Source organism: Biomphalaria glabrata, chromosome 13 (assembly GCF_947242115.1).
Source record: "Biomphalaria glabrata chromosome 13, xgBioGlab47.1, whole genome shotgun sequence".
NCBI classification, from domain to species: domain Eukaryota; kingdom Metazoa; phylum Mollusca; class Gastropoda; family Planorbidae; genus Biomphalaria; species Biomphalaria glabrata.
Window position 1 is genome coordinate 5,750,789 of NC_074723.1, and position 20,817 is coordinate 5,771,605.

Consider the following 20,817-nt stretch of genomic DNA (forward strand, 5'->3'; position numbering starts at 1 on the left):
AAGGGGAATAAATTCTACTTAATGAGAGATTTAAATATATATATATATATATATATATATATATATATATATATATATATATTATATACAGGGCTTTTTTTGTGACGGTACGCACCGGTACGGGGTACCGGCGCCTTTTCAATGTAAGGGAAAAAATTATTACTTATCTTGTATTTTAACATGTATTATTAATTTATTAGTAGTTAAAAGTTAGGCGATCCATCACTAAGTACCGGCATCTAATCACTGAGTACCGGCACCAATTTTTTTTTTACCAAAAAAGCACAGTATATATATATACTTCTTATATATATATATATATATATATATATATATATATATATATATATATATATAATGGAAATATTCTCATTATCACTTTCGATATGTTTCGATCTCCCACATTCTCGGATCAAGCTGAAATTTTGCATAATTATTCATAGTCGATAATAAAAGATGAATAGAAGAATCAATCCAAAAATTAACCAATTATTTAATCATTTCGTACTAATAAATTAATTTAGTTATATATATATATATATATATATATATATATATATATATATATATATATATATATATATTTATATATATATATAATATAAATATATATAGCATAAAGGGAGCTAAGCCCTGAAATTTTCTGATAAATGACAGCTATTTGCGGTTCTTTCTCTTAGATACGATTTTTTTTTGTCTATTACTTGTTATGTTTTTCTTGTTCTATTATTACTTCCAAGCAATGTTATGGTTTCCAAGCAATGTTATGGTTTCCAAGCAATGTTATGGTTTCCAAGCAATGTTATGGTTTCCAAGCAATGTTATGGTTTCCAAGCAATGTTATGGTTTCCAAGCAATGTTATTGGTTTTTTTTTGCCTTCCAAGTCCTTTCACTAATAGTTTCTAAATTTAATGTCTCAATATTTTTTGCTGATAATATAATTTCAAAGTAGAAAGCTAAGAGATGCTTGTATTTGTTGGTCTACATTAGTTCTTTCCTCTTTTAAAATCTATGGATCTGGTCGAAACATTCAACAACTAAGGTTGAATACTTACCTTGACCTTGGGTTACAGCTCAAACCACCTGCACCGGCCCGCCACTGGTCAAACATCTGAAAGACCCCCACGTGAGGGTTTGGGGTCCCTATGAACTCAATCTCCAGGTTGGCCGTATTGGAGGGAGTGGCGTATAGTATAAAGTCCGTGAAGTTGAAAAAGTTCAGGTGTTGACTGAACGGGCCAATAGTCACTGCAAAGGAAAACAACACAATATGCAATCAATGAAATTCACAGGATTCTTATCTTATAAGCAACAGACGTTACATCGAAAGAGAAGATAATTACGTCCAGCGCGTATCACTGTGTCAATCTAGTCATGCATGTCAATCAGTGACTTAATAAGCTCTGTCACTGGTTTCCCTGGCTGATTCAGGCAACCCATTCCATGCTCAAATGGCACTATGGAAGAAGGATACTTGAACCAGTATGTTCTAGCATACTTTAGAATGTGCACATGGGCAATAACCCAGGGAATGTAACCGTCAAATATATAATTATAAATTTATCAGCAATAAAATCTTCATCCAACCAAACGATCTGATGTGAGCAAATGCTTTTTTGTACATTAACACACACACACACACACACACACACACAAACACAACTATAAGTAAATATGTTACACATAAAAATAATTTAGCATATTTATTATCAGCTAGAGTTTGCTTCCAATATTTGGCCTACCAGCAGTCCAGCTGAGTGTTTTGAAGACAACGGGTTCGGTACATTTTAAAATGTATCCAGAGTACCATAATGCATTATGTTCATTTGTGAATTAACTCTTTCTTCCATCTCCTTTATTCTTTCTGTTTGATCTCTCTCATGCTCTTTACCCTCTCTCATTCATTTCTTTCATTTCACTGCCTCATCCCCCCGCTCCTCTCTGTCATTCTGTCTCTAACACTCTCTCTTTCTCTCACTCTATTCTCAATTTCTTTCTCTCTCTTTCCCACTCTCTTTCACTCATTCTCTGTCTCTCTATTACACACACACACACGCTCTTTCTCTCTTCATATTTTATTCAGCACGGCATATAGCCTTAACCAGGGAAACTGCCCCCTGTTTTTTTATTGAAGCAAAGGGACACCAAAGGAGAAATCTACAGCAGACGTCAGAAGATATGAATAAAAAGAAATAGTGTGATTAATAAAGCAGAGGTCATCGTGTTTAGTACGGTAGTTGGATTAAATAAAGCTAATTATTATTTATTTATTTTTTTTTTCTTTTTTTTTTTTTTAGGATACCTCAGCTTTTTAGCTTTTGACTTCAGTTGTCGAGCTGTTTACATCCTAGGAATTCTTGGGCCTTTGCCTCTTTTCTTTGACTCTTTTTTGGGCATTGCCTCTTTTTTGGGCTATTGGCCTCTTTTTTTTTTTTTTTTTTTTTTTAATAAAAAAAAGGTGCATATTTTATTAGTAAGCGTACAAATGAAGAAGTTATATTTTAAAGTACAATGATTGCAAAACATAGCAATGCATATAGTTACATTTAGGTTGTCATAATATTTGAACGTTTTAAATTGCTTTGTATATGGCGTTATTTTTTTCCAATAGCATATAATGAATATTTTTGAAATTTAATTCTTAAAATATATGTGGTGAGAATGTCAACATTAGGTAATTAAATAGAAACAATCAAAGAGTGAAAGTAGAAACTTAAATGATATTAAAACATTTTAAACATCGTAGTCACATTTTTTTTCCACTTTGTCTACATTGCTTATGGTTGTTTCCTTTGAGCTTTGCTACATTACCCCAGTTCTTTATATTATTTTCTATCGAACATGCATACACATCTATGTGTGTACACACTTATGCGAACATAGGCATTTAAACTTTTATATTGTTTCTTTTGTTGTCTCCCTTTTAAAGACAATTTTTGATTTCCTCCCTTGAGATTTGGAAAACTACTTCCTCATCATCAAGGTGGAAATCCTGTCTGCTAGAGCAGGGGTCGGCAACCTTTTGAGTCGGAAGAGCCAAAAATTACAATTTACAAAATTTCAAAGTTTAAAAAGAGCCACAATTTTTTTTCTTGCCAACTAGTACTCACACAAAAAAATTTTTGTTGAAAAAAAAATTCATATATAAGTAGTGTTTTTCACAACAAATCATATATATATATACAGCTCCGCCTTCGTAATCGAAGATGAGCCCATTTCTCATTTCCTATGGACTCGAAGATGACTGTAAAGTCCAATCCTCGCTTTAAAAAGCCGGCTTTACGTGGCATGGGTAGGTTTGGTCAGTTGCAGTAGGCCTGCTTATTCTCTCAGCTTTTTCTTGGTTCGGCGCTCTTTCACTCTTGCCACTCTTCTTGCTTCAAATCTTGAGACTCCGAGACTCACAGCTTCATGCCATGAGGAGCGATTGAGAGCTAGTGCTTCCCAGCCATGAAAGTCGATATCGCATTCCTTGAAGGAGCTCTTGAGAGTGTCTTTATAGCGCTTGTATTGACCTCCCTGGGAGCGCTTTCATGCACACAACTCCCCGTACAGAAGTCGTTTGGGAAGGCGATTGTCTGGCATGCTGACCACATGTCTCGCCCATCGAAGTTGGAACCTTTTCACTGTCGCCATGTTGGACAGCTTTAAGATTTCTGTGTCTGGTATATGGTCGGACCAACGCACATTATGGATACTCCTTAGTCAGCGTAGGTGGAAGGAGTTTAATTTTTTGGTGTGGCGGAATATAGGATCCAGGACTCTGATGTAAATAAGTGACGGGAGAACCACAGCACTGTAGACTTTCAGTTTTGTGGATATGCTGAGTCCTCTCCGTTGCCACACTTGTCCTTGAAGTTTGCCAAAAGCAGCACTGGCACGTGCAATACGGAAGTCTACCTCATCATCTAGGTTGGCGTTTGCTGATAAAGTGCTTTCAAGATAGACAAAAGTTTTGACACATCAGATAATATAAATATGGCATTATTAGATAATACCTTTTTTTGTCGGTAACAACTAAAGAAGTAAAAATTTACTTACAACTTTAAATAGTACTTCAATAACAAACGATTGAGCAAACCAATTCAATGGGAGCGTTTGCCTTGCATGGTTTTAGAAAGTTAGAATACATTTGGCTCATAACTTGTTTTTAGTTTCAAATACGACTCTAAATTTTCATTTGTAATTTGGCTTCTTACTTTACTGTTAATTGTAATCATACAAGAGAACGCTTGCTTGCACATAATATGTCGATCCAAAGATAGTCAGCAATCCAAATGCCAACTTTTTCACCTCACTGTAGCAATGTGGAATATTATTTCATGCTTCGAATCAACTCGCGGCATTCCTTTTAAATCTGTCCAATTTTGTTGCGTTACGTACATACATTTCTGGACTTCTAAATTGCTTTTCAACTCTGTAAATTTTTCACCCCACAAAGCTTCACTTTTTTAGATCCATTACCGGTAATTGAATTTCTAGAGATTCAGTATCAATTCCAGATTGTTGAATATGAATTTCGTTACTTTTGCGTTGAGATGATGTACTAGAAATGCTAGAAAGGCTTTGTTGGTTTCAAACTGCTCAAATCTGTCAAGAAATTCATCTTTGATTTTTGTATAAGTGCTGAAGTAATTCGTGTCAAAAGTTGCATTGGTTTTATAACGATACTACTTTAGACATTCAAAATAAAGTAATTGACCGCTCTGAATTTCTTCTGCAAAAAGAATTCATTTTTTTTTACAAAACAAATCAATTCTTTTACCAAAACATAGGCTGGGTTTCCCTTTCCTTGCAGTTTTAGATTCAGCTCATTTCATTTCTGTTATATCGATCATAAAATAAAATTTTTGCAACTATTTGTCGTTCTCTAATTCGATGTGATAAATGCCTTTTTCATCTAGAAATGTATTTATTTCATTCAAGCACAAAGCAAAACGTTTCATCAACTTAAATTTGGAAAGTCATAGCAATTTTTTTTTGGGGGGGGGGGGAAGAAGGAGGTCGGAATAATTAGTCTCCATTTCGTTTAAGAATTCTTTAAACTGACGATGGTAGAGTGCTTTTGACAAAATGCTGTTAATAATCTTGATTACCAAAATTCGATCAAATAAATAATATTTGCTTGTTTAACTAAAGAGCCACAGCTTCACTTCCAAAGAGCCGCATGTGGCTCGCGAGCCGCAGGTTGCCGACCCCGGTGCTAGAGTCAAATAAAGCTAATTATAGAGAAGTGTTACGAACACACCTATCAGACCAAAGAGAGCAAGACTTAGTAATTTTAGTAAAGTCTCAATAGTTTGTAATCTGGTCTGTACAAGCTTGCATAATAAGGTTTAAAATATTGCACATACCAGACCAAGGGGAGAGAAAAATAATGTTTCTTAAATTATTATTACCCGGATGTTCGTGTCTCAGAACGTGTTCAGTTACCTCCCCGGTCGCCTCCACCCAACCTCCCCTCTCAAGCCATTTCCTCTTCGTGTCAACATTACCATTAGAGGATTTCGTCCACACAGTTATGTAACAGTTTGCCAAACGTTGGGAACATTTCATAAACAATCATTACAATCACAGAGATTCATTTCATAAACAATCATTACAATCACAGAGATTTGGAAAGAAAAAAAAATTCAAATGAAACTTGACAATATTGTGGGGATAGATTGTCATAACCTTATGAATTCTAAACTCAAATCTTATCTTATATAATACACATGTTAATAAAAAAAAAGATGCATCTAGCCATGCATCTAGTCATGCATCTAGTCATGCATCTAGTCATGCATCTAGCCATGTTTGTTAACCTATGACTTAAGCTTTGCCAAGTCATTAGCACAAACCCCCTCGTTGTTGGTTGTATTTTTAATGCTGCACCCTCCATATAAAGAAGTAAATAAGAAAAGATTTGGAGTAATATTTGATACATGGACATGACACTATATTGTTTTTTAACAATAAAACATTAAAACAAGTAACAGAAAAAAAAAGACTTTAAAAAATCAGTTCATCCTTTGTGAAGCGCCTTCACCATTCAAATTTTGTATTTTATTTTTTTTTTAAATTTCTAGTTATTTCAAGTTCTTCTATTCCAGTCCAGCTCATTTCTACATAAGACGGTGCGCAAAAAGTTTATGAACACGTCTATCTATTTATTCAGCTCTTTACTGAATACAAAGAAACATTGGAGTCGAGTGCGGGAATACCCGTTGAAAGCAGATTTAAAGTACAAAGAAACATTGGAGTCGAATGCGGGAATACCCGTTGAAAGCAGATTCAAAGTACAAAGAAACAATGGAGTCGAATGCGGGAATACCCGTTGAAAGCAGATTCAAAATACAAAGAAACATTGGAGTCGAATGCGGGAATACCCGTTGAAAGCAGATTCAAAGTACAAAGAAACATTGGAGTCGAATGCGGGAATTCCCACTGAAAGCAGATTCAAAGTACAAAGAAACTTTGGAGTCGAATGAGTGAATTTTAAGGTGATTTCAAACACAATTCTAACGGTCAAACCATAGTTTTTTTTCGAGTAATTGACAGATTCTAAAGGTAACGTTTAAGTCAAAGACAATGACAACTGTCTAATAACCCATGGGTTTGGAAGCCAAGCGCTTTAACATTCGGCTACCACTCTAGCTCTGTCTTGAATGAACGTCTGCAATATCTCTGGCTTCAATCTATCGTTACAATTGCCCCGTGTTCGAACCCTCCCCTCTGCCATCCCCACCCTCCCTGCAAGCTTTGGGCGAGGACGTAGTAGCCATTTGTTTTTTGAAGGAACATCGGATGCTTCTAAAACCAAGCAAAAAATATCCTCCACTTTCAACGATGCAGACAACATTACTATGTTCCTAAGGCTTGAGAGATGTTTATATTTCGGACACAATTTTGTAATACTGTTCTTCTTTACTGTATTTGAGATAGTGGATCTCCAGAAAACAAAATCAATTAAATTTAGCTCAGACAATTTTATTTGACTTAGATTAGATCTCAGTCTAAGTTTAAACTCTCCATCCAACAGTTTTGTGTTGTTCTATTTAAAGGCATTGTCTTAGGGCCCAAAGATTAAAGATGAGTGCAGTATTTTACGTGTCAACGCAGACCCGTTGCGACCTATATATTTTGCATCTCTGATGCGGACAAGGCCATTCACCGCCTGAAATATTCCTTTGAATTAATTTTCCCCAGTTTATCAGATATGGGTCAAGTCATCTGTCTCATTAAGGTCAGTCTTATTTAACCTTTTATCTTGAGTTGGAAAAAAACGTATATTAGTCTAATGTATTACATTATTAAAGTATATCTAAATTTAGATATAATCCAACAATTTTCTTTCCTCGTTGAGAGATTACTAAAAGTGTTCAATATCTCCAAACATTTTTTTGACTAGATTTTACCTTAGAAAAAACAAACTTTGTGATGGGGTATTAGAGCCTTCTAGATCTTTAAAATTAGCGTTATAATGCCCGGCTAGTATATTGTTACGTATTTCTGAATTTTCTGGCTAGATGTATTAGTTGGCACACAAATAAAAACACAGCAAAGAACTTGACGACTAAACTTTCAGTTTCATATAACTTTAATGACTATTAACTCTAACAATTTATTACTTTAACATGTAGCGTAGAAGACTGTACAATATCTGTCAGTTTACAGTTAGCTATACTTCGTTGCAATTCATCTCTTCACTTCGTTGCAATTCATCTCTTCACTTCGTTGCTATTCATCTCTTCTTAACTTGCATCGAGCCGTATTCCACAGAACAGACCAACGACACACTTCCCAGTGTCGCTCCAGGTCTCCCAAAGCTGAACCAAGTCGTACTCAAAGTCTACCGAATCAGAGCCGCACACGTCTTACATCGACTGTATCGACTGTAACGACTCAAGTCCACTGTAGTTCGCTGTATAGACTTTAACGACAGCAGTTCACTCCAGTTAACTCTACGCTAGTTAACTTGCATCGAGTCGTACACATTTCTTTTCCATCGAGCCGCACACGTCTTACATAGTCTGTATCGACTGTAACGGCTCACTCACGACTCCATACGACTCCATACGACTGACTTTCACATTAACTCTCTGGCTTATATAGAGTCCCTAATCGCTTGTCCAAAGCTGCACAAACACGGCCAGTATCCTCTGGAATAACACGTAAGGAAACGTCACATCCTGTCTTTGTTTATACATGTAGATTCAAGAAAACATTGGCTGCAGTGTCATCTTGCCGGGGTCACAAGTTGTGACCTCTATCTGTCACAGGACATTGCTAGTACCTTTTGGAATAACATGTAAGGACACGTCACATCCTGTCTCTGTTTATACATGTACATTCCAGGGAACACCAGCTGCTGTGTTATCTCGTCGGGGTCACACGTTAACCTCTTCCTGTCACTGGTCATTTGTAACAATATATATATATATATAAGAGCAACAACATAGCTTGTCCATATATTCGTTACTCACTACTGTATTCAGTCAAAGTTATGTTCCCAAATTAAAAGAGGGCTAAAAGTCTAATTATTCAATTTAAACAAAATATGAAAAACAGGCAGGAACTAACCCCCCCCCCCCCAAAGTTTTTTTTCCAAAGAGAAAGCAAAAAGAAAACAAAAACTGGTAATACATCTATATATATTTATGAATACAATTAACCAAGAAGCTTATAATAAATTCATCAAGAGATAGAACCAAGCCTTGTTGGTTCGGATTTACTAGATGACAAAAGGAATTGATAAATATTTAATTTCCCAAATTTATATTTCAACTTTAATAGTACAGTCGATACTTCTAACACTTCTAAGTTTTAATAATCGAATGTTCAATTTCAGCAAGTTTAAATAAACACAGACTGGAGTTAATATTTTTATCGAAATAGGACAAACACAAAAGTCAGATGACCACATAATGGTCAACTAATTGTGAGTTTGCCCAACCTAGAACTGACCTTCTATCGGCTCCCCACTTGTAATTCGAGGCTGCCTAGAGCGAGTATAGAGTTTAAAGGGCGCCGCATTCTCCTGGTATTGCGACTTGGAATTGACCAGGTAGTTACAGTGGCTCGTAGGATCCGCCGATCCCTGGGAGGAGACGGTGACAGCCATCATCGCCACGACACAGACTCCAAGGGCCGCCGATAAGAACATGATCACAGTAACGAATATGCACCGACAATGGAACAATATGCACCAATGAAGGCGAGTAGGTAAAAAAATCGGAATTAACCAAAAATAATTCCCTGAAAATGTTTCTTGTTACACCGTCTGCTAATGAATGCCTGGGACGTCTGCTTCTCCCAGTCCGCCAGTTGTTGCAGGTGGCAACGGGCTACGAACAAGAGGGACCTGGCGTTTTTTACACTGATCTACCTGTTATTTTGGTCTTTTACTGTTTTTTTTTTCTTCTCTTGTGTTTTTAAATTGTGTCAGTAACTTCCTGCGCCTTAATCCTATGAAAGAAAAAAAGGGGGGAGGAGAGGGAGGGCTATATGTAGCAGGAGGGGGGAGGCTAGGTGGTCAACAAAGAAGTCGACGTAAGGGGAACTATTTGTATAGGTAAAAATATTAAATGCTGACAGATGTAGTGTCTGTTGATTTAGTTTACCAAATGCATCGTCTGCGCAAAAATGTTACCAAAACAAAGGAATACCGTAGTATTTTCAGTTTATATTGTTAAATTACTTTTTTTTTAAAACTCATTTTTACAAAGCTTATTTCAACTGACTCTGTCTGTCTGGTAAAAAGTTTGTACACGCGATTTCTCACACAGCCGATTATTGGATCAAGCTGAAATTTTGCACAATTATTCCTTTAACCTGACAACACAAGAATCAATTTAAAAAAATAATGTTATGAGGGACTAGGAGGAATGGGGGTGGTGGTGGTAAAAAAAATGTTTACTTTTCAAAATCTATTATTCATTCTGAATCATTTATTATTAACGGCAAAGTAAAGGCTGTTACAATATGCAATCAGCTTTACAAAGAAGGAATGTTCTGTTGCTCGTTTAAATACATTTGTTATCATTTCCGTAGCCTATTATTACGCTTCTATTCATAACCTCTAAATAAATGACTAAAACAATTTTTTTTGTTACTTTCTGGTCCTCTTCCTTCTGTTTTATCCTAGTTTGCCACTTCTCCCCCACCCCTCATTTCTCAGCCATTTTTTTTCCCCCATTTTTCATCTAATTTCCGAAAATAGAAATCGTGTCTCTGTCTGTCGCCTGGCTTACATTAGAGCTGACAGGAGCACATCAAACTTTCTAATTGTCAAGACACAGGAACACTGCAAGGGAAGAAATAGGTTACAGTTAAGACCTGGACACCTTGCTCTGAGCATAGTGAAGTATACAGACTTTCACATGGACACCACCCCCACCTTTTTTTTCGTTCATCGCCCCCCCCCCTCTTCCTTTTCTGACATTTATTGTATTTCGGCTTGTCATCGGAATGGGTCACGCTCCACTGGTTAATACCGAGATCATAGACCGTCATCCTGTAATTTAATTTTATATGTTAGGAATTTGAAAAACATAACTCTTACATATATTTGCGGGATATATAGGCCCAACGTTACTTTAAAGTGCATTCTCAATACGGGACATGTACACATTTATAAATCATAACATAAAAATTGATCGTAAACTTAAAACGTCGGCAAGCGTAATCCAATGGCACACAATACAGTCTTGTACAAAAAAGGAAATGTTTATGTAAACAAAACTAGGCAGCTAACGCTGATTGTAACTTGCGAGTTTCAAAAATATTTCAGAAATGAAGATTGATATCTGTGGCATTTTACGTCTCGAGAGACGATCTTCTCTTGATATATCTTATCCCAAACCTTACATAGGACGTCAGGGAATGGCAGCAAGAAGGCTTCGAACTTGGGAGCATCGTGACTTACGCAGACGGCAAAAAGATAATCTAAATCGACCACCAGCGGACAATGCTTATGTCCGAGCTGGCAAAATATGTAGGTCGCAGGTGGGTCTGGGTATCAACATAAAATAATGCACTTCCCATTAATATTCGGACTTGAAGACAAGCCTTGTATAATGCACTTAATTTTATTGTCCTTTACTTCGTTTATAAGAATGCAGATACAATTCTGGTATTTTAAATAAGTCCGTTGACGTGTGACCACTGTATTGTTAAGGTAAATGTAGTCATTTATATAGCTTTAAAACTGACTAACAAATTTCATACATATATCTAAAGATGTTGTGTTGAGAGTTGAAAAAACATTCTTTACATAGATTTACATTTATAAACAGTAGAACACCCAACGACACAGCACAATTAAAATAAATTGTAAATGAACAAGTCTGTTCAGTGGTGCGTTCTAGGATAATAGAAAGATTATGTTCTTATTCAAATCGAGATTTTTTTGTACAATAGTGCATTAGAAGGGGCGCAGTGGCTGAGTGGTCAAGTGCTTGGCTTGCGAACCTGGGATCCAGCGCTCAAATTTCTGAACGCTCCTGTCGCCCCCGAGTTCACCCAACCCTAATGGGTACCTGACTTAAGTTGGGGAAAGTAAAGGCAGTTGGGCGTTGTGCTGGCCACGTGACACCCTGCTCGTTAACCGTTGTATTTGTATGTATCACGTGTTGGGGTTGTATGTATCACGTGTTGGGGTTGTATGTATCACGTGTTGAGGTTGTATGTATCACGTGTTGAGGTTGTATGTATCACGTGTTTGGGGTTGTATGTATCACGTGTTGGGGTTGTATGTATCACGTGTTGGGGTTGTATGTATCACGTGTTGGGGTTGTATGTATCACGTGTTGGGGTTGTATGTATCACGTGTTGGGGTTGTATGTATCACGTGTTGGGGTTGTATGTATCACGTGTTGGGGTTGTATGTATCACGTGTTTGGGTTGTATGTATCACGTGTTTGGGTTGTATGTATCACGTGTTGGGGTTGTATGTATCACGTGTTGGGGTTGTATGTATCACGTGTTGGAGCAACAACTGGGGCACGATGTTGTCTCCAGGAACAGACGTCTGATGAAATGCAACTTTATGTACCGGAAGTTTACGGCAAGTCACGATTTGTATATGCGGGGTATCTAAGAATTTGAGTAATTTAAGTTAACATGCATGACTAGATGCATGACTAGATGCATGACGCGTAGGACGTAATCATCTTTTTTTTTTTTAAGTAACGTCTGTATTTTATAAGTTAAGGAGATAGGGGATTTTGTTGTTACTTATTTTGTAATTTGTATTTTGGTTCAGCGCTATTACATGCTTTTAGCTTTCTCAATCTGGACCAGTTGGAAAAATGGGGGTGCTGGTGGGGGAGAAAGAAATGAATATCTGGGTGGATTTGACAATAATTGGTTTTTAAAATTAATTTAAAAAAAAAAAGGAAAAACCTGAAATCGAACTCGTGACTCGCGCCACCTGGGGCAGATGTGCTAACCACTCTGCTAGTGAGGTAATAATGACTTGAGAAGATTATGTATAGTTAAATATTGTTTCTTTCAATTTAGAGCAGCGACCTATAAAGGGGACTAATCTAGCTTATACCCTTAATTCGGTCAAGTACAATTTCTTGCCCTTGTTCGCGAAACCAAACAAAATAATTAATTATCAGTAGTTAATTAACTAATTGGTTATTTTATTGATTCTTGTGTTGTCAGGGAATACAAATAATTGCGCAGAATATCATTTTAGCCCGAGTTTAGATGTCGGAAAAATAACGTGTACAAACAGATAGACAGACAGACAGACAGAGTGACTTGATATACGCTTTGTAACAAAAGTATATAAAAAAAAAGCTATGCACAAAAGCACAATAAGACCAGTATTTATGCAAGTGAAACCTGAACACTGACAAAATCAACAGAAAATCTGTTCAATACTCCGTAAGGAAAATCCTTAGAAAAATTAATGGTGATATAAACGATGAAACGGGATAAAAAACAGGTACTAACCAGGAGTAATACAAGTTATTTAAAGCACCTCTATAATGAAGGAAATAAAATAAAATTAAAATAAAACAGTATACGTTGGACAGGTCACCTCGAAAGAATGCCAAAGAGCAAAGATTATTTACCGGCTAAAACCAAAAGGCAGGCGCCCCAAAGGCCGACCACGAGCTTGATGATGTAGAGCCCGATCTTCAACAACAGAAGAGTTCGGGAATGAAGATGAAAAAGCTCAAGAATGAACCGAGTCAAAATAAGTGTTGAAGCGAGGTCGTGAAGTCGGATCTATGACGTGGCAACGTGCTATTGGTCTAAACAGCACACACTTTGCGACGTCACAGGTCAGTGTTGAGGCCTTCTATAACTATGGTCTCGGTTGAAAAAAAAACAACTAATTTCATAAAACTCACTAAGATTCCCACACACATCTAAAAAAAACAAACAAACACAAAACAAAACAAAACAACTAAAAAAAAAACAACAACAGACAAACGAAGCAGATGGGTACACAGCATCAACACGTAAACACTGTAATGACCAACCTTGTATTGGATGTCCAGGCGTTACCTCTGGTACCCTCGCTGTGGTGAAAATTTTAAAAGGTGACCCCACGCTGACCTCTTGGACCCCAGCGGCATTGGTACCAGCGTTGACGAGGTAGTCGCAGTTGGACATAGTAGGGTCTGCAGTTTTTTGACAAGTGATCAGGCCAATAATCACGGCCGCACTTGTAATGAAAACTACAACTTTCATTGTGTAGACTGGTAGACCAAATGAGACAGTTGGCTGTGTCTTGTGTCCGGTATTTGAAGTGGACTATTTATCATAACCTGAAAAAAAACAAACAAAGGGCATAGGAGATTATAAATAATATAGAAAGCGTATTTGTTTAAGTTAAACGTTAAAGTGGAGAAATAATTTTTTTTAATGACAATCATATTTTAAAAAGTTTTTTTGAAACTTAAAATTGTGTCTTTTAAGAACTTTGGAAGTCAACAAATATTGTGTGAAAAGGGTAGCGAATAATACAGCAGTAATAGTTGGCGTGCATGAGAAACAGTTCCCAGGCTTCAATCATGACACTGCCAGACTCCTGCCGATGGTGATGGCACAGAACAACAATTCATTACCTCAGGATTTCACAAGGACAACAATTGTTAGAAGAAGATTGAAGCTGTATCTGTCTATGGTACATAATAACGTTATATGACATTTAATAGAATCCAATAGTGTCAACTAGTATTGTTAACCATTAATATTTTTAATGTATAAAAGTAATTGGTTATAATTTTTTTTATTCAAAAATAAAATAAAAAATACATTCAAAATCAAAAAAAAAAAAAACCTGCACAGCAAACATATCCCACCAAAAGCTAGAGAGATAAGCTATATACTTATCCTTGGGATGACCCCCATGGTTAGAAAAAGGGCAAATGACCGTAAATGTAAATTATGCCGTCTTGAAAATGCTGATAATGAGAAACACATGTATTTGGAATGTCCATTATTCCTTAAGGTTAAATGTACTGTAAGGGACTTATTAGAATCAAACTGTGGCAACTATGTAAATGTTAACTTGTCTATTGTTTTAAACAAGCTGCCGAAACTAAAAAATAAAATGATATATGACTATAAAAAAAAAAAATAGTTCTACACACATGTACCTCAAAGAATAGTCTTTGGCCCTCAACTTTTTCTAATTTACATTAATGACGTACCGTATTGCATTAGTTCTGGAACGAAAGTCAAGATTATTTGCAGACGATTACATAATATATAGAATCCATAATATATAGAACATTAAAAACAACACAAGATACTGAAATTTTACAAAAAAAAAAAAAACGAATTAGAAGAATTACAGAAATGGGAATCAAATTGGAGTATGTCTTTCCACCCAGAAACTTTCCTATTATTAAGTGTAACAAGAAAAAATAAAATAAAAACTACTTACTTAATTCATGGTAAATCAGTCACACAGACTAAAAACTCAAAATAGCAATAATAAATAAAAAGTTACCATGGAATCCCCATATTGATGAAGTTATTAAAAAATCAAGCAAGATATTATCGTTTATTAAAATAAAACTAAAATACTATTTAACCTTGGTTAGGCCAATATTAGAATATGTATTCTCTGTTTGGGACTCCTCAACTCAAGAAAACATTAAGAAACTAGAACAAATACGAACTAAAGTAGTGAGATTTATAACAAACGAATATTCCATTTTGATTAGAGTAACACCATTAGTTGAATTACTAAACTTAGAGACACTTCAGGACAGAAGAATTAAGTAGCTATAATACATAAAACACAAACCATAATTTTTAAATAGAAAAACAAAACCTGATGAAATACTCAGAAAGACACAAAGATAGAGGGGCATTTCTTATTTCATATGCTTGAACAAATTCATACAAGTGATCCTTTATCCCTAGTGTCATTATAGAGTGGAATGGGTTGCCTGAATCAGCCCTGAAAACCAACGACTTGGTAGAGTTTAGCTCATTGATTAACATACATGACTACATTTACATATGAAATGCGTAGGAAGTAAATATCCTTTTTTTTAAAAGTAAAGTCTGTAATACATAAGATAAGAAGATTCGTTATGTTGAGTGAAAGTTAATATATTGAATTGGTGATGTCAGTCGATGCCAGTGAGGTTAAAATTGTGCCTGATTGATATTTTATACGCTTCTTGTGGGTCATCCTCTTTTAAGCTCGCGAAAAAGATCGCAGAAAAATATATGTAATAAAAACAGGAAGTAATATTTTAAAATGACATTTTTTGGGCCTACAAAGAAAAAATTTAAAATCAATGAGTCTTTCATGTTGTTGAGTTGAGACGACAGTCCAGAGCGCATACCAAGAAAATATGAGACGTTTTAAAATTGATAATCTTATAAAACGACCGTTGCTTACAAAGTGACGTACTGATAACATGGCGTAACATTTTTTTTTCGCATTTCATTGTTACTGTAGCGTAACAATATGAAACTATCTGAACACACGTGTCGTTTACCTGGATGGACGTCAGCTAATTACCTGGACGTGACCTACTTAACACACTTGCTATTGGCGTCCCAACTAATTTATACAATTAAAGCCCCGGCTTTCTACAGGCTTATATTTTTTAAAGTGTATAATTCTTAAAATAAGGATCCAGACATTACAGGAGAACCTAATTGTGTTGACAGTCCTAGTTGAAGTATCTTCTGGAAATGTTGATATTATTTTTTATTTTTTGGATCTAGAATTTAAAACTAATTTCTTACGATATCGCAACTATTTGAAATAGGGGACATTAATATATTTATATAAAAAGATCAACATTTTTTTTATAGCTATTCTCTCTTTTTTTTTTTTTTTGGGGGGGGGGGGGAGTGGGGTCATTCAGTAATACGGAAGCTGCATAAGTGAAATACTTTCGGTATCTTACTGAATGTTTTGATGTGGGTCTTGACTAAAATTTGACATCTTCCAGAGTAGATAGAAACACAACAGAACATTTTGAGACTATGTTCTACCGCACACTTCAGACTTGATATTCAGTTAAAAGAAGTTTATGGTACGGGAGGCTGTGCGGTGTCTGAGCGGTAAAGCGCTTGGCTTCCGAACCTAGGGGTCAGGGTTTGATTCCTGGTGAAGATTGGTATATTTTATTTCAGGATCTTTAGGGCGCCTATGAGTCAGCCCAGCTCTAATGGGTACCTTACATTAGTTGGGCCAAAGTATAAGCGGTGTGTCGTTGTGCTGGCCACTTGACACCCTCGTTAACCATGGGCCATAGAAACAGATGACTTTTGCATCATCTGTCCCATAGATTACAAGTTATGAAAGGGGACTTTACACTTATAAGGTACGGGAATTAATCTTTAAAAAAAAATGTTCTAAGACGACTAATGAATTAGTTTTTGGGCTTAAATGTGAAGTAATTTAAGGGAAGTAACCCTCTTTAAAAATCAGATTTCACATTTTCAATAATTATTTCCCTTGTTATTTCAAAATAATTTTTTGGTAGAAGTAACTAATTATTTTAATTTTTTTTAAGCATGTCTTTAGTAAATAAAAATTAGATTGTTAAAATCTAGCCCTAAAGTCAGACTTGACATGGGTTTGAACTGAAGGTCATCGCAGTAAAGTCCGAAGCGTATAAACATAACATTCTTGAATAAGTTTTTATTGTTGCGATAATGTTTGATTTTCATGTGCATTCTAAAACAGTCACGTGTCATTAAAGGTCAGAGTTCACAAGTGACAGTCTACCAGAACATAGAAACTGTGTGCTTGTATGACCGTTGTAATACATAAGTATTCCCGAGACGAGCGCGCAAAGTTTTGACGTCTTACAAGGGTTGCACAAACACTTTCAAACATTCTCAGACATTTAGAGAGATGTTGTCTTGACACGCTGGCATGAATACTGACATATGAACCCTTGTCCTAGTTAAAATGTCAGGTTAAAACTAAGTACAAAAGCAGGTTATTAAAAGCCCAAAGAAATAAACTTGATATCATACGACAATTATATTTTTATCAGTCGATTCCACACACCAGGGCCACAGCCCACACATCAGTCCTCCTCACACACCCACACAACAAACACATACACACTTATTTGTGTTTCTTAGTAGTTCTGGAAACAAATTCATTACGAATTTGTAAACTAAAGATAGAAAGCGAGATGAGACGGATCAAAGAACTGTATGGTTGACATATCTATATCATTGATCTATCACGAGATCTCTTAAACTGTCCGCATCAAACTTCATAAACAGAAAGAGAGTAAGTAAAAGTAAAATTAAGTTCCTTAAGAACCTTGTGGTCTATAGTGAAGATGATGTAAAGGTCATCTGTTTCTGTGGGCTACGGATAGCAAGGATGTCATGTGGCCAGCACAACGACCAACCGCCTTAACTTTTTCCCCAACTAATGTCAGGTACCCATTAGAGCTGGTGGGACTCAGAGGCGCCCAAAGATCCCAAAATTAAATATCCCAGTCTTCACCAGGATTCGAACCCGGGACCCCCGGTTCAGAAGCCAAATGATGCTTTACCGCTCAGCCACCGCGCCTCCTTCAGAAAGAGAGAGCTGGACGTTAAATTTCATTGTAACAATGATGCTAATTCACAGGCCAGAAAAAGTTTGTTAGGTTAATAGTTAAAATGAGTTCCGTTTATTAAAATAAAAGCAAAATTAAGTGTGTGTTTCGGCCACAATAATATAAAGCTTGGAAAAATATCAACGGGCGTAACCGGTGTGTACTGCTAGTTATAGATAAAGCAAAACATTTGTACTGGGGATTGGGACACCAAATTTGAATCATTAATTTGTTCTTGTTTACACTTTACTTGTTCATATCACGCCTATTTACAATGCACGGCAGAATGAGAGAAAAAGAAGAACAAGCGATATAAAGAAATATGATGGCAACATTATGGAAACCTAAGACCAATGTAAGAAAATGAAAAGAGGAAAATTGGCAGAGATTTTGAAATAAATAGACAAAATAAACAGTGTCAAAGATGCCATGCTGAAAGATAACTGTTGTCAATTAATACTAACATGAAAAACACAAAACAAAAATACATGAAAAACAATCAAAGATTATTTCAAGTGTAGTCGCATCGATTAGTTTAGATCAGTATTGTCATTAAATTTGTATTAGATCTAGAAAAACAACAATACATCTGTGAGATTAGAAATATTTTTACCAATTGTTTTTGCTAAGCGCTATTTTATGCTTTTTGATTTGTCAATACGCAATGACCTTATCACTTATCTAGATCAGTTGGGAAACTTGGGGGGGGGGGGGGGCGGGAGAAAGAAAGGGAGATAAGGGTGGATTTTACCGTAATTTTTTTCTAAAAGCATTTATAAAAAAGAAGGTGAGAACGACCTGCATTCGAACTCATGACTCACGCCGACATTCTAACCACTCTGCTAGTGAGGCACTTATCAAAATAGAAGATTGTATAGTTATCTAGTGTTTATTTCAAACTTACTTTAAAGAGTGACCTACAACACTTAGTTTAAACCACCACATCTGTCAAGTACAATTTCTTTCCCTTGTTTAAGATACCAAACAAAATAATTAATTACCTTAATCATCTAATGTGTTAATTTTTTAAATTGATTCTTGTGTTGTCAGGTAAAAGAAATAATTTTGCAAAATTTCAGCTTGATCCTAGATTGGGAGTGGTAGAAATAACGTGTACAAACTTTTTACGAGACAGAGTAAGAATATATAAGTTATGTCGAAAAAAAAATCTTTGCTACTAGCGAAAGAAATTTGATTGTAAAGTGCTGAGTAAAGCACACAAATTATCAAATAATTTATCAAGATACTTCGCTTAACGATACGTCCATGGCAATCTGAACATACAAAAAATAAAAATAAACTTCATAGAATCCTAAGTGCTACTGTTAAAGCCATTGGCAAAAAGACAAACCCCATTTGGGCAGCTGTTTAGGACAAACATCCTAAAAAAGGTAAAAAGATTCTAGAAATAAAAATCACTCTTTGGGTCAGGATTTTGCGATTTTACCACCACAAAAGAGATACAAGACACAAATGGCAAAGACAAACAGACATAATCACTATTTTTTTTTTTTTTTTTTTCCTCTTGTAATCAAAGTATTAAATAGACTGTCTGATGTAAACTTTAACACATGTAAATTATGGGTGAGTATTGTGAGAATGTATTTTTTTTTATAGTTATAATGTTTTGTTTGGTGTAATGCCAGTGGCGTTGCAGGTACCCTTGGGCCCGGGTTCAAGAACATCTTGGTGGGTCCCCCGCCAGCCAATAAGTCAAATTTAGTGTGTGACAAAATTTAGTTATCTAAATGCAATGACAATCCAATGTAAATATCGTACCTTTTTTTAAAAAATAAGTTTTTCGAATGGATGGTTTTGAGGTCATACGATGAGAATGTGTGGGCATTGGCATCGTATTGGTTTCAAAATCAACCACCGCAAGAAAACAAAGAAACAAACAAACTTCGAATGGATGGTTTTGAGGTCATACGATGAGAATGTATGGGCATTGGCATCGTATTGGTTTCAAAATCAAATACCGCTGGAATCCGCTATCGGAATAATCTAAATAGGCACTCGCTGAACCTCCAAGAAAACATTTAACATCTATATTTCATTAAGTATGGGGATCCAACCCAGGACTTGTGTGACAGGCGCGAGCTAAATGGGAGATGGCATAAACACGGCTTGGTGTTGGACCGAATTGATGTTGGAAATCAAGTGCCAGTGCTTCTTGTGACTGAATTAGAGACAGTATTATAAGCGCACATTCTTAAAAGCACGGGATAAAACGATATTATTAATTAATATCTTTTCGTTTTAAGACGAAGTAATATGTAAGCATGTAGTTTAAATATTGGACTATTAGTGTTAAGTTAAATTTTAATTTAGGTGATGGCCAGAGACTGTAGATGTATACGACGTAACCACTGCCTGCTACACAAGTAAATATCACTCCAGTATTGCGAGGACTATAGGACGTAACCACTGCCTGCTACACAAGTAAATATCACTCCAGTATTGCGAGGACTATAGGACGTAACCACTGCCTGCTACACAAGTAAATATCACACCAGTACTGCGAGGACTATAGGACGTAACCACTGCCTGCTACACAAGTAAATATCACACCAGTACTGCGAGGACTATAGGACGTAACCACTGCCTGCTACACAAGTAAATATCACACCAGTACTGCGAGGACTATAGGACGTAACCACTGCCTGCTACACAAGTAAATATCACTCCAGTACTGCGAGGACTATAGGACGTAACCACTGCCTGCTACACAAGTAAATATCACACCAGTACTGCGAGGACTATAGGACG

At 36.0% G+C, this 20,817-nt stretch overlaps 1 protein-coding gene across 4 annotated transcripts in view; it reads right to left on the reverse strand.

Annotated features, from left to right (window-relative positions):
• Positions 1 to 20,817, reverse strand: part of LOC106070421 (uncharacterized) — a 40,206-nt gene that overhangs the window by 13,071 nt on the left and 6,318 nt on the right. For 2 of the 4 annotated variants that reach the window (XM_056008129.1, XM_056008131.1), the window contains exons 2-3: positions 13,486 to 13,773; positions 1,057 to 1,249 (exon numbers count right to left, since the gene is read on the reverse strand). In XM_056008129.1, the coding sequence (XP_055864104.1) occupies positions 1,057 to 1,249; positions 13,486 to 13,696 (404 nt within the window). In that variant the 5' untranslated portion in view covers positions 13,697 to 13,773. Of the gene's footprint in view, positions 1 to 1,056; positions 1,250 to 8,950; positions 9,372 to 13,485; positions 13,774 to 14,607; positions 14,677 to 20,817 lie in introns of those variants that run through there. The other 2 variants (XM_056008130.1, XM_056008132.1) reach the window with 2 other exon arrangements.